The sequence below is a fragment of the Anabrus simplex genome, chromosome 4 (assembly GCF_040414725.1).
Source record: "Anabrus simplex isolate iqAnaSimp1 chromosome 4, ASM4041472v1, whole genome shotgun sequence".
Lineage (NCBI taxonomy): Eukaryota > Metazoa > Arthropoda > Insecta > Orthoptera > Tettigoniidae > Anabrus > Anabrus simplex.
In genome coordinates, this window is record NC_090268.1 from 17,821,878 (window position 1) to 17,835,869 (window position 13,992).

Consider the following 13,992-nt stretch of genomic DNA (forward strand, 5'->3'; position numbering starts at 1 on the left):
TATAATGGCAGTCACATTGGGAGGTAAAAATTTATTTATCAGTCCATCAACAAATATGAGGATGCTCTCATCAGAATGTGAAGGGGCATTATCAAGCACTAGAACAGCCTTTTGTGGTAAACCTGGTTTTTCTTTCTAAAAATTACCAAACTTGTAATATACAATGTGTTTGGAACCAGTTTTTCAAACTTCCCTATCTATCCATGCTCATTTATGCATGTAATAATGGATAGTGAGATTCCCATCACTAACAGTGTTTGTGATTTCCTGTACACAAAATCATAACGACTTCTTTAGATGACTCACGTTCAGGAGCACACAATTCTTAAAAGCAAGGGTTCTGGTAGGCAGACATTTCAAATACAGACTACTATCAACTGCATTATAAATTTGATCAGGTGTGAAATTTTATTTTTCCGCAATTTCTGAAACTCTTCCCAGAAGAGATCAGTTCCAGCTTTTTATTCCCAACCTGTATTCTTCCCTACTGACATCCCTTTAGACTTGGAAATGTTCATTTTCTTATCACACTGACTGCACCTACTGTGATTGCAGGCTTTCAGGCCAAACTGCTCACTACATTTCCATATGACTGAATCCTTCCCTGCCACTTTATACCTCTTTTGTAGATGGTTCATGTAGCTATGAACAACAAAGGTGAATGATTACAGCCTTGTCTGACTGCTGCAAGTACCTTGAAACAAAAGCTCATTCTACTATAAATTATTTTAGCCTGATTGTCAACATAAATGTATTGATTAATTTTAATAATCTACCATTAATCCCATAATCCCTCAGTATGTCTAACATCTTTTCCCCCCAGTACTCTGTCGTATGTCTAGATCTATAAAACCTAAACATAAACTATCTATTTCTCTTGTAGCATGTTTGTTACCTGGTGCATACTGAAAATATAATCCTGACAGTCCCTCTGTGGTCTGAAACCACACTGGTTTTCATCAAACTTATTCTCAACCATTGATCACACCCTCTCTTCCAAAATGCCAGTGAACATCTTGCCAGGTATACTGATCATTGAAATACCCTAGTAGTTGTTGCAGTACTTCCTGATCCCCTGCTTGTAGATAGGTGCAATTATTGCAATTACTGCTTTCATCCAATCAGAAGGTACCTTACTAACATTCCATGCTAATCTTTGAACGTGTAATACAATATTGTGAGAAAACTGCAATACTAACGCCTGTGTGTTATACATCAAAAGAAAGGTTTCCATCTCGGGATACTAAAAAAATATTTATTTCTTTAAGTTATTCGACTCAAATAGTCATTTATTTGCAAAATATGATGCTGTGGTTGTTTCATTTAACTGCATTTGCTGGTAGATAGTTGTGAGTCTGTTGAATATGTATTCGGATGACCCGCTGATCTTTTAATCCCATGTTTCATCGACAGCCATGGGAGTGTGGTGTCCATGCACAACGTTGGCCATTCCATTACACGCACACACAGTGCCATTGTTCCAGTAAATGGGTATCCTCTCAGACAGAGCTTTTGTTTGTGGTTCCTTCAGTGCATACAACTAATTTTGCTTGCTTATCTCATAGTCCGTACTTAACAGAAGTATTGATTCTGTTAGTCATTCTTAGTGGTCAGGAGCACTGTTATATGGTTGCACATTTTATTCTTCATACCAAATGAACTGCCGTTATTGGGTAAACGAGACTGCAGAGCACATAAGGGTGTCGCCTCTTTTATTCCACAGCGCCATTATGGCACGTTTTATCCGCAGCGTCATTACGGCACATTTGATTATTTCTTTATAGCAAAAGTGCCAATGTGTTAAATTTGGAATGCAGTGTCGGAAGGACTTATTATCGATAACTGGATATTCTGTGTTTCTGTCCTATATATCTGTTTTCTTTTCATAGTTACTTATTTCTTGACTTAATATCCTGTTACTTAGCAGAATGAAATGTGAAGCAAGTTCTGCAGATGTCAGAGCTTGAACTAGGGATTGAGTTAATAATTTCCGCAATAGGGAAAGAAGTCTGTTTTCTCAGAACGCTATTCACGATGAAATGTCCATTGAATTATGCATACATACATACACACATACATACATTATCATTATAGACTGTTATGCCTTTCAGCGTTCAGTCTGCAAGCCTCTGAGAATTTACTAAACGTCGCTACAATCCTCGATTTGCAACTGGTGTTGTGGCCTCAATTAGTTCTATACCTCTTATCTTTAAATCGTTAGAAACAGAGTCTAACCATCGTCGTCTTGGTCTCCCTCTACTTCTCTTACCCTCCATAGCAGAGTCCATTATTCTCCTAGGTAACCTATCCTCCTCCATTCGCCTCACATGACCCCACCACCGAATCCGACTCCTGCCATTGTTCCCACCTGTTTGTACCAGCAATCATTCTTGCTACTTTCATATCACTTCTAACTTATGAATAAGATATCCTGAGTCCACCCAGCTTTCGATCCCGTAAAGCAAAGTTGGTCTGAAAACAGACCGATGTAACGATAGTTTCGTCTGGGAGCTGACTTCCTTCTTACAGAATACTGCTGATCGCAACTGCGAGCTCACTGCATTAGCTTTACTACACCTTGATTCAATCTCGCTTACTATATTACCATCCTGGGAAAACACACAACCTAAATACTTGAAATTATCGACCTGTTCTAGCTTTGTATCACCAATCTGACATTCAATTCTGTTGAATTTCTTACCTACTGACATCAATTTAGTCTTCGAGAGGCTAATTTTCAAACCATACTCATTGCACCTATTTTCAAGTTCCAAGATGTTAGACTGCAGGCTTTCGGCACAGTCTGCCATTAAGACCAAGTCGTCAGCATAGGCCAGACTGCTTACTACATTTCCACCTAACTGAATCCCTCCCTGCCATTTTATACCTTTCAGCATATAATCCATGTAAACTACAAACAGCAAAGGTGAAAGATTACAGCCTTGTCTAACTCCTGTAAGTACCCTGAACCAAGAACTCATTCTACCATCAATTCTCACTGAAGCCCAATTGTCAACATAAATGCCTTTGATTGATTTTAATAATCTACCTTTAATTCCATAGTCCCCCAGTATAGCGAACATCTTTTCCCTCGGTACCCTGTCATATGCTTTCTCTAGATCTACGAAACATAAACACAACTTCCTATTCCTCTCGTAGCATTTTTCAATTACCTGGCGCATACTGAAAATCTGATCCTGACAGCCTCTCTGTGGTCTGAAACCACACTGGTTTTCATCCAACTTCCTCTCAACGACTGATCGCACCCTCTCTTCCAAGATGCCAGTGAATACTTTGCCTGGTATACTAATCAATGAGATACCTCGATAGTTATTGCAATCCTTCCTGTTCCCTTGCTTATAGATAGGTGCAATTACTGCTTTTTCCAACCTGAAGGTACCTTACCAACACTCCACGCTAATTTTACTACTCTATGAAGCCATTTCATCCCTGCCTTCCCACTATACTTCACCATTTCAGGTCTAATTTCATCTATTCCTGCTGCCTTATGACAATGGAGTTTATTTACCATCCTTTCCACTTCCTCAAGCATAATTTCACCAACATCATTTTCCTCCTCCCCATGAGCTTGGCTGTTTACAACACCACCATGATGATTTCCTTTTACATTGAGAAGATGTTCAAAATATTCCCTCCACCTCTCCAGTGATTCACTGGGATCTGTTATGAGTTCACCTGAATTACTCAAAACACTGTTCGTTTCCTTTTTCTCTCCCTTCCTAAGATTCTTTATTACTGTCCAGAAAGGTTTCCCTGCTGCTTGACCTAGCCTTTCCAGGTTATTACCAAAATCTTCCCATGACTTCTTTTTGGATTCAACAACTATTTGTTTTGCTCTGTTTCTTTCATCTACATACCAATCCCTGTCTGCCTCGGCCCTTGTTTGGAGCCATTTCTGATAAGCCTTCTTTTTACGTTTACAGGCTGCTCTCACTTCATCATTCCACCAAGATGTTCGCCTTTTGCCATCTTTACACACAGTTGTTCCTAGGCATTCCCTTGCTGTTTCTACTACAGCATCCCTGTATGCCACCCATTCACTTTCTATATCCTGAACCTGCTTACTGTCTACTGTTCGAAACTTCTCACTAATCATATCCATGTACTTCTGTCTAATTTCCTCGTCCTGGAGATTTTCTACCCTTATTCGTTTGCAGACAGATTTCACTTTCTCTACCCTAGGCCTAGAGATACTTAGTTCACTACAGATCAGATAGTGGTCTGTATCATCGAAAAATCCCCGAAAAACTCGTACATTCCTAAAAGATTTCCTGAATTCAAAGTCTGTTAAGATATAGTCTATTATGGATCTGGTACCCCTAGCCTCCCATGTGTAGCAGTGAATAGCCTTATGCTTGAAGAATGTATTCGTAACAGCTGAACCCATACTAGCACAGAAGTCCAGCAAACGCTTCCCATTCCCATTAGCTTCCATATCTTCCCCACATTTACCAATCACCCTTTCGTATCCTTCAGTTCTATTCCCAACTCTCGCATTGAAATCACCCATTAGCACTATTCTATCCTTGCTGTTGACCCTGACCACGATGTCACTCAATGTTTCATAAAACTTGTCAACTTCATCCTCATCTGCACCCTCACATGGTGAATACATGGACACAATTCTTGTCCTAATTCCTCCAACTGACAAATCTACCCACATCATTCGCTCATTTACGTGCCTAACTGAAACTATGTTGCGTGCAATGGTATTCCTGATAAAGAGCCCTACCCCAGACTCTGCCCTTCCCTTTCTAACACCCGTCAAGTACACTTTATAATCTCCTATCTCTTCCTCCTTATCTCCCCTTACCCGAATATCACTTACTCCTAGCACATCCAGATGCATCCTCTTTGCTGACTCAGCCAGTTCTACCTTCTTTCTTCCATAAGCCCCATTAATATTGATAGCTCCCCATCGAATTCCATTTCGTTCGCCAAGTTGTTTCCAAGGAGTCCCTCGCCTGTCAATTGGGAGTGGGACTCCATTACTCCCATAGGTCCGAGGCTTGCTTAAAGTGTTATGCAGTGAAGGGTTATTAAATGAAATCTGTATGCAATGCCAAGCACGACATTTCGCTGTGGAAATGGTAAATGGACATTTTAATTCGTGTTGCCACAATGGTTTGGTTTATTTTCCACAGCCTCAGGTAAATTACATATATTCAACATCTGTATCATCTAATGGCCAGGCAGGCATCAATTTTTGAAAATGAGACAGTTTTTCATAGTGCATTGGCACTGCCGGTGGCTCCAAGTAGCCTACGCAGTGGCCTCCATGGTATGCACAAGTCATGTGTCTTGTTAGATGTGCTTTTTACCAACTGATGAGCCCAAATAGCACACTGGGGCGAAATGCTGATAACCAGGAATGAGTTGGCTGGAAAATTTATTATGTCAAATAACGGACCACTATATTGGTACCGAGCTCGATAGCTGCAGTCGCTTAAGTGCGGCCAGTATTCAGGAGATAGTGGGTTCGAACCCCACTGTCGGCAGCCCTGAAGATGGTTTTCCGTGGTTTCCCATTTTCACACCAGGCAAATGCTGGGGCTGTACCTTAATTAAGGCCACGGCCGCTTCCTTCCCACTCCTAGCCACTTCCTGTCCCATCGTCGTCATAAGACCTATCTGTGTCGGTGCGACGTAAAGCAAATAGCACTATATTGATATTCCTGATGCATGTTCAAACAGTTAATTGTTCCTTCCCCATCACAGACCTAAGGGTACAATTTTTACAAAAAAAAAAAAAAGGTATGAATTCTATATTTCTTCATGCTAGGAAGGAATAACAGATTACAGCAAAAAAAATGTTTTAAAATATTTAAACACATTTTTTAACACAAATTTATCACTTGCAAATATGTGTGATGTGGGTCTTAACCATTAATTTTTTTTTCTTTGCTTATAAGCCCTTAAGAAATATGTTTGCGATCTACACGTATTTGTAAGCAGGGTCTGAAAGTGCTATGCTACACATGTATGGTACTGAAAATATCCCCCTAAGTTTTGTCATAACCTTTAGAATGAGGATCAAGCAGGACAAACTATTTTAGTAAATATAATAAAAACAGTTTTGGTAATAATAAGCATAATATTTACTGTAATTTCTTTGTTTTCTAGGCACAGTCTCAGCTCGCTTACAGTTCTGGGCTCTGTTGGTGAGCCTATCAATCCAGAAGCTTGGATGTGGTATTATAAAGTTATCGGTCATGAGAAATGTTCCATAGTTGACACTTTCTGGCAGACAGAGACTGGGGGCCATGTTCTTACACCTCTCCCAGGCTGTACACCAATGAAACCTGGATCAGCGGTATGGCATTCTCCATTTACTAATACTACTTTATAGAGTACAAGTTAAGAATTTGCATGACTGTAAAATATCACAGCAATAGAAAGGTTTTGGGTTATTAGGCTGTGTGTATGTATAGCGTTTTGCCCAGAACATGCCATTTGGTGTCATCAGTTGGACTGGCTTACCTTTACAAAATGCTACTTAGCAGTGGCAGATTGTCTGCACAGTCTTTTTGTTAACAAATAAGGAATGTAACCTGCTGAAAAAGACGTAATTTTCCATTTTGTTTTTGTTTTTCTGTAAATTGGCATTTTATTTCTATGGTAAGCATTTTGCAGCACACACACATGGCCTAATAACCCAAAAGCTTGGTTCTGTCACTGTGATTGTGTTTGATCTTTGGCCATGAAAGCCATAATTGGCAATTTGCACGATTGTTCAGATCCATTGTTCCTGATCTCTGCATCATAGAACTGTAACATTGAAATTTGACCCTTTTCTCTTTTGTGAACAAAGGGTTAGTTGCACGTAGAACCCCCTTTCGCCCTGATAACAATAGCAATGCAATGTGACAGGGACTCCACAAGATACCAGAAGCATGGGAAGGCCTATTGTTCCAGGACCTTTGCTCAGCCTCCCATAATGTACAGAGATCGTGTGGAGCAGTGTCAACGGCACGCACATCTCTCTCGACAGCATCCTTGACGTGCTTAATAGGATTGAGTTCAGGTGACCTAAGGGACAAGGCAAGCATCCTCATGTCCATGTTCATCAAACCAATAAACCACAGTTCAGGAACAACTGGATTGTGATTATTTTACTGCGTGTGCAGGTCTCCTGCAGAGTGCTGGAGGTGAACATGATCTAACAGCAGGTTGCTCCATCGTTCGTTGATGAGGGATGTTGTAAAATATATCAGGGATCGCATTCATCCTATATGATAATACAGCTACCTCCAGCATGAACTGTACCCTGTTGCCAAAAGAATCCATTGGTTCAAGTACTTTGTGACGCACTTGTTCCCTGCCATCGGCATGTATAAACTGGTACCACCACTCTTTTTTCTAGGTGATTTTTCTCTATGCCTTGAGAGTTCAGTGATGGTGTTCCTGTGTCAGTATCATTCTTTCTGCGTAGCGACGTGAGGTGAGCGGTCGGTACCTCATTGTGAGGAGGTGATCTGGGATGAATTCATGAGTAATCTGTTGCACTATGGCCATTCTATTTACTCATACCATCCAAGTCGGTTGATGGGGTGACCCCTGTCAACATGGTGGTTTTTCTACATACTCGTAGCACACTCTGGACATGATAGCCCGTAGAAGGCCCATTGCCTGCACGACAATCTAGCCACAATTAAGTGTGCCAAGATCTCATATCTTACTCATCCTGTGCTTTCCCGTTACGGTCAGTACAAGGTCTGACAACATCAGTCATATATGTTGGACTATAGATTCGCCAGGCCAGTCACAGCCCCTTTGCCAAACTGCAGCTATAACTAATTTAATTGCTTATCAATGTATAATAATCAGTATGGACACTAAAACTAATATAAATAAACAAGTTGATATAAAAAGAGCAACTGCTTAACAATTTCCACACCAACTTTCTTAATTAGATTTGAGATAATCTAGCCCATTCTGCATTACTTTCCAGAAAATTGACCGATATAATGTAACATATATAACTAAAGCAAATTCTAACAGGTGGACTGTTTGTGTAACAATGGTCTGCATTTTAATTGTGTGTGATACTTTTTGTACAACTAGTGTGCAAATTAGATTAATTTAATTGTAAATGTACCTCACGTGCTTTACCTACTTTTACCTCTTTACATAACCACAGAAAGCAGTCTTTTTTTTTTTTTTAGATGAAGCATTTGGCTAAACTGCTAAACTCCACAGTAGTCATCACCCATTCTCTGTTTTTATTGGTGTTGTACTGGTAATTTCGAAGTATCTCTTGTAGTTCCAAGCATGATGTTTTATAGGTGATCACCCCATAGACTAGCTTGTAGATTTCCATTCCATTCCATTCCATTCCATTCCATTCCATTCCATTCCATTCCATTCCATTCCATTCCATCCTTTTTCTTGCTAACTTCATCTCTATGTTGCTATTGCATCCTGTGTCTAATCTAATCTGTTTGTCGTATTCATGTCTTGGCCTTCACTTACCATTCATATACATGATACAGTAGAAGTCCGCTATAACGAGAACCCCATTATAGCAACAGTTTATGTCTGTCCCTTCAAAATTCTTATGTTAAACTGTATATTATCCTTTGGGTACAGCGAGAGCCCTATCACTGACGCATCTGTTATTACGAGTGATTAAGCAAGCATGATTTTTTCAGTTACCAACATTTATGCATACAGCAATTATATTGCATGCGATCTATCATCTTTGGTATCCTTTCCTCGCTACGTCCGCTAACTAGCTCTCTCGTCGACATTCGAAGGCGATGTCGGAGTCATTTAGAAATACCCGTCGACTGCTGTTCCGTAAAGAAAAGTGGAAATGAAAGAGGAGAACGTGTTTTTGTAATAAAAGCATAAATAGCATGCCTGATAGCAGTTGTTAACAGTTAAAAATAAAAGATGAAGTAAACAATCGCTTAATTTTAATGCTAAATACTGCAATTAAGTAAGAATGTGATACACCTCAAGATATAGCAAAGTGCATCATTGATTTCAGAGGTTAGTTTTGTTTTCTTGCATCTGATTAAATTTCAGAAAAGCTGTTATTATGTAAATTTATAGCGAAGGTTATCATTTCTCTACTGGTGCTTGGAATATGTTTTCATGATATAGACTGTTAAGTTAGTTTAGGTGATGCTGTTTGAATAAGAAAACGGAAATATTTGCCACAAAATGCGATCTGTCAACTTCGGTATTGTATTGTTTTCTCAGTATGTACACTTGCAAGTTCTCTCCTCGACATTTGAAGGCGATGTCTGAGTCAATTAGTAATGCCCGATGACTGTTGTTCTTTAAAAGAAACCTCCTTTTTTTTTCTTTGCTAGTGGTTTTATGTCGCACCGACACAGATAGGTCTTATGGGGACAATGGGATAAGAAAGGCCTGGGAGTTGGAAGGAAGCGGCCATGGCCTTATTCAAGGTACAGCCCCAGCATTTTCCTGGTGTGAAAATGGGAAACCGCGGAAAACCATCTTCAGGGCTGCTGACAGTGGTATTCGAATCCAATATCTCCCGGATGAAAGCTCATAGCCGTGCGTCCCTGACTCCATGACCAACTCGTCTGGTCTGAAAGAAACTACAAAATGAAAGAGGATAACACATTTTCATAATGAATATATAAATAACATAGCCAACAGCAGTTGTTAACTCATTAGAAAAAAAGGCCTAAGTAAAAGATGGCTTAATTTTTAATGTTATATACCGAAATTAAGTAAGAATGTGATGCATCTCAAGATATGGCAGAGTTCATCGCTGATTCAGAGGATAGTCTATATTTTCTCACATCTAGTTAAATTTCGAAAGGCTGTTCCCATGCACATTTGTAGTGAGGAGGTTATCATTTCGCTATGTGTGCTTGAAATGTTTTCATTATAGGCTACATATACAGTTAGGTTAGGTGACGCTGTTTGAAGAAGAAAACTGGAATGTTTGCCACAGAGGCCTCTAGAGTGTTGTTATAACTTTTTCAGAATTAAGTTAAACATACACTTTCCCGTAATATCAGATTTTGAAAAATGACAAATGAGCGAGCCGTAGTGTGGATATCTTTTGTAAAAATGCAAGTTTTGAACAAACTGACTGCCATTTCATACCAATTTTAATGTGGATGTGGTTTTTCATGACTTTTAAGAAAAATATTGGATATAACGACAATTTGTTGTAGCGAGTAAATTTTTCGGTATTATGAATTCTCGCTATAACGGATTTCTACTGTATATCATTTCAAAACTAACTTAATAAGACTTATACATAGCAAGATTTAGTCTCTCTTCTCCTGATTATATTTTGCCAAGTCATTCTCCTTTCAATAGTTTGATGCAGTACCTCATCACATGTGATATGATCTAACCCCTCTTGCCTTCGACATGCTTCTGTAACACCACAATTCAGAGGTCTCGTTTCCCAATCTGGACCTGTTATTGTCTGTGTCACACACTTCCACACAATTCCACTCTTCAGAATCTTCTTTCTAATAGACATATCTATATGATGTATATGATTTTTTATTAATTATTTCTCTTAACATTGAAGGACTGTCTTCAAGAAGATCCTTTACATGGAATATGCCTAAAACATAGTTGTGATGTTTTATGTATACAAGAAACTCATAGGGATGTTAATCAACGACGTCTTAAAATCCCTGGAATGAGATTGACAGTCGAACGTCCTCATGGCCAGTATGGAAGTGCCATCTTCACTAAACCAGATATCAGGATTATTGCCAACCTCCATCACGGATGAAAATGACAAAGTTACTCAATTCTATTGCAATAATTTCTATCATTTTTTCCTTCTATAAACCCCCAAAGGTAAGCTTTTCATTCAGACAACCTGATAATCTGAATTTGCAGAAAGTGTTCATCTTCATGGGTGACTTCAACAGCCACAGCATTATATGAGGTTACCCACATGATGATGAGAATAGAGAAGCTGTTATGTGTTGGGCAGAATCACACCAACTGTCCCTCATTCATGATAACAAACTTCCTTCATCCTTCAACAGTGGAAGGTGGAAACGTGGATATAATCAAGACCTTATTTTTGTGAGTGAGCAGATTGCCCATCAGTGTATTAAATCTGTCTGCCTTCCTATTCCTAACACACATCGTCCCATAATGTGCCAGATATTAGCTGCAGTCAGACCACAGAGTGTTTACTTTAAGAGACTATATAATTTCAAAAAGGCAAACTGGAAATGTTTCACTTCCTCTTTAGATAAAAGGATGAGTATGTTCAGTCCCATACCAGAGGCATATGACCAATTTATTGATGCCATTAGGTTGTGTTCTAAAGAAGCCATTCCAAGAGGATGCAGAACTAATTACATACAAGGTCTTTGCCAGGAAACATCTGCCCTACTGAAAAACTACTTCGATTTGCATGAAAGATATCCTTTTAGTGCTGAAACTATTGCAAGCATACAACAACTTCTCTCTGCTACTTCAGAGACTAAATGAGGACAGTTTATAAAATTGATGGAAGAGTTTAACATGGATAGGAGTAGTCAGAAGGCCTGGAGGCTACTCAGGCATCTCACTAATGATCCTAATAAAGCATCATCTCTTTGTAACGTATCTGCAAACCAAATTGCTCACCGACTCGTCCAAAATGGCAAGTCTGTAAACTCCAGTTCTAAAACAAAAATGGATGTTACTAAGACAAAATTCATACCAGAGACCAGTATGCTTTCTAATCCCTTTACCATGGCAGAACTGAATGAGGCTATAAATATCAGTAACAATCAAAAGGCTCCTGGCGTAGATGAAATCTGTATTCAACAAATCAAGAATTTTGGACCTGTTACTAGAGAGTGGGTACTAAAATCTTCTTAACAATTGCATTCGAACATGCAGAATACCCAGAATCTGGAGGAAATCTAGAGTTATAGCATTCCTTAAACCAGGAAAAGATCCACACGATCCTAAAATTTACAGACCAATTTCCTTGCTGTGTCATTTATTCAAGATCTTAGAACGAATGATTCTGGTAAGGCTTACCAAAGTAGTTGAACCACTTTTGATCCCAGAACAAGCTGGTTTTAGAAGAGGGAAGAACTGTACATCACAAATCCTCCATTTGACCCAATATATTGAAGATAGTTTTGAAAATCTGAACATAACTGGTGCAGTCTTCATCGACCTAACTGCGGCCTATGACACAGTTAGTCACCAAATTCTGTTGATTAAACTTTATAAGAAGACAAAGGAGAACAAGCTGACTGAATTTCTTCGATGTCTCCTTGAAAATCGAAGATTCTGTGTAGATTTCCAAGGGTAATATAGTCCCTGGAAGAACCTCAGGAATGGCCTACCCCAAGGTAGCGTTTTGTCTCCAATATTATTTAATATTTACACGAATTATCAATCCTTGCCAAAAGGAACAAAAAGCTTCATTTATGCAGATGATCAAGCTATTGTCACCCAGGGTGATCAGTTTGAGAGTGTTGAACGGAGACTAATCGAAGCCTTAGATGAACCGAGTCCATACTACAGAGAAAACCATCTAAAGCCTAACACCTAAGACGCAAGTTTGCGCTTTTCACTTAAAGAATATGCAGGCAAGAAGAAAACTGAAGATTTTCTGGGAAGGTGCTCTCTTGGATCATTACTCAACACCTAAATATCTAGGGGTAACTCTGGATCGTGCACTCACGTATGAACAACATTGTGTTAACATGAAACACAAAGTATCTATGCGAAATTCCATGCAGTATCAGCTGGGGAATGCAAGCTCAAACAATGAGAACTACTGCTTTAGCACTGAGCTACTCTGCAGCAGAATATGCATGCCCTGTATAGATCATGTCATGCCAAACAGGTAGATATTGCTTTAAATGAAACTTGCCGGTTGCTAACTGGTTGCCTAAGATCTATACCTTGTGACAAGGTATATTGCTTGGCTGGCATTGCTCCCCCAGATATCAGACGTGAAGTAGCTGCCAAACATGAAAAATCTAAAGTCATTTCCCAAACACATCCATTACATGATTATCAACCTGCTCAACAACGATTGAAATCGAGAAGTTTTCTTCATTCTACTGAGTGCCTTTCAGAGTCACCTCAATCATCAAGACTAACTTCCTGGAGATCCAGAAACTCCCCCTACCGGGCGAGTTGGCCGTGCGCGTAGAGGCGCGCGGCTGTGAGCTTGCATCCGGGAGATAGTAGGTTCGAATCCCACTATCGGCAGCCCTGAAAATGGTTTTCCGTGGTTTCCCATTTTCACACCAGGCAAATGCTGGGGCTGTACCTTAATTAAGGCCACGGCCGCTTCCTTCCAACTCCTAGGCCTTTCCTATCCCATCGTCGCCATAAGACCTATCTGTGTCGGTGCAACGTAAAGCCCCTAGCAAAAAAAGAAAAAGAAACTCCCATCTCAATGGATATATCTGATATGATATAATTGTTATTTGAATGTACCTCTAGTATGTTTTCACCAGTTAGGCCTGTCTAATTATTTCTCATTCTTAATTAATAATTTATATGGTGTATTGCTTCTGATATGAATAAATAAATAAATAAATAAATGATTTTTTGCAAGAATTTGGTAACGGTGGCTACCCCTCTGTAGCGAGTTTGGTGTCTGGCTCCATGCTGGCCGTTAGTCCATGGGGTCCCAGATTCAGTTCCTGGTTGGATCTAGGAGTTCATCCTTAATTGGCTAATTCCTATGGCTAAGGGGCTGTGGATGTGTGCCATTTTCAGCATTAGAATTCATCACAGTTAGGACCCCATCCTCACAGATGCGCAGGTCACCTATAGGCATCAACTTGAAAGATCTACACCAGACCTCTCCGGAGGCCACACGCCATTATTATCTATATATTTAAAATGGTAGGCTGATTTTTGTACCACAAGTTTGAGAGAACAACTGAACAGATTGTCATCGTAAAGCATTCTGACGAAAACTCTTGGCCTGTAGATTTGCAGAGAGCATCGTTAAAAGCTGAGCGTTGAGCAGGTGCCACGATAGGA

General features: G+C 39.6%; 1 protein-coding gene across 1 annotated transcript in view; it reads left to right on the forward strand.

Annotated features, from left to right (window-relative positions):
* AcCoAS (acetyl coenzyme A synthase) overlaps positions 1–13,992 on the forward strand; it is a 194,773-nt gene that overhangs the window by 161,598 nt on the left and 19,183 nt on the right. The window contains exon 8 of the mRNA XM_067145012.2: positions 6,145–6,334. Within this exon, the coding sequence (XP_067001113.1) occupies positions 6,145–6,334 (190 nt within the window). The remainder of the gene's footprint in view (positions 1–6,144; positions 6,335–13,992) is intronic.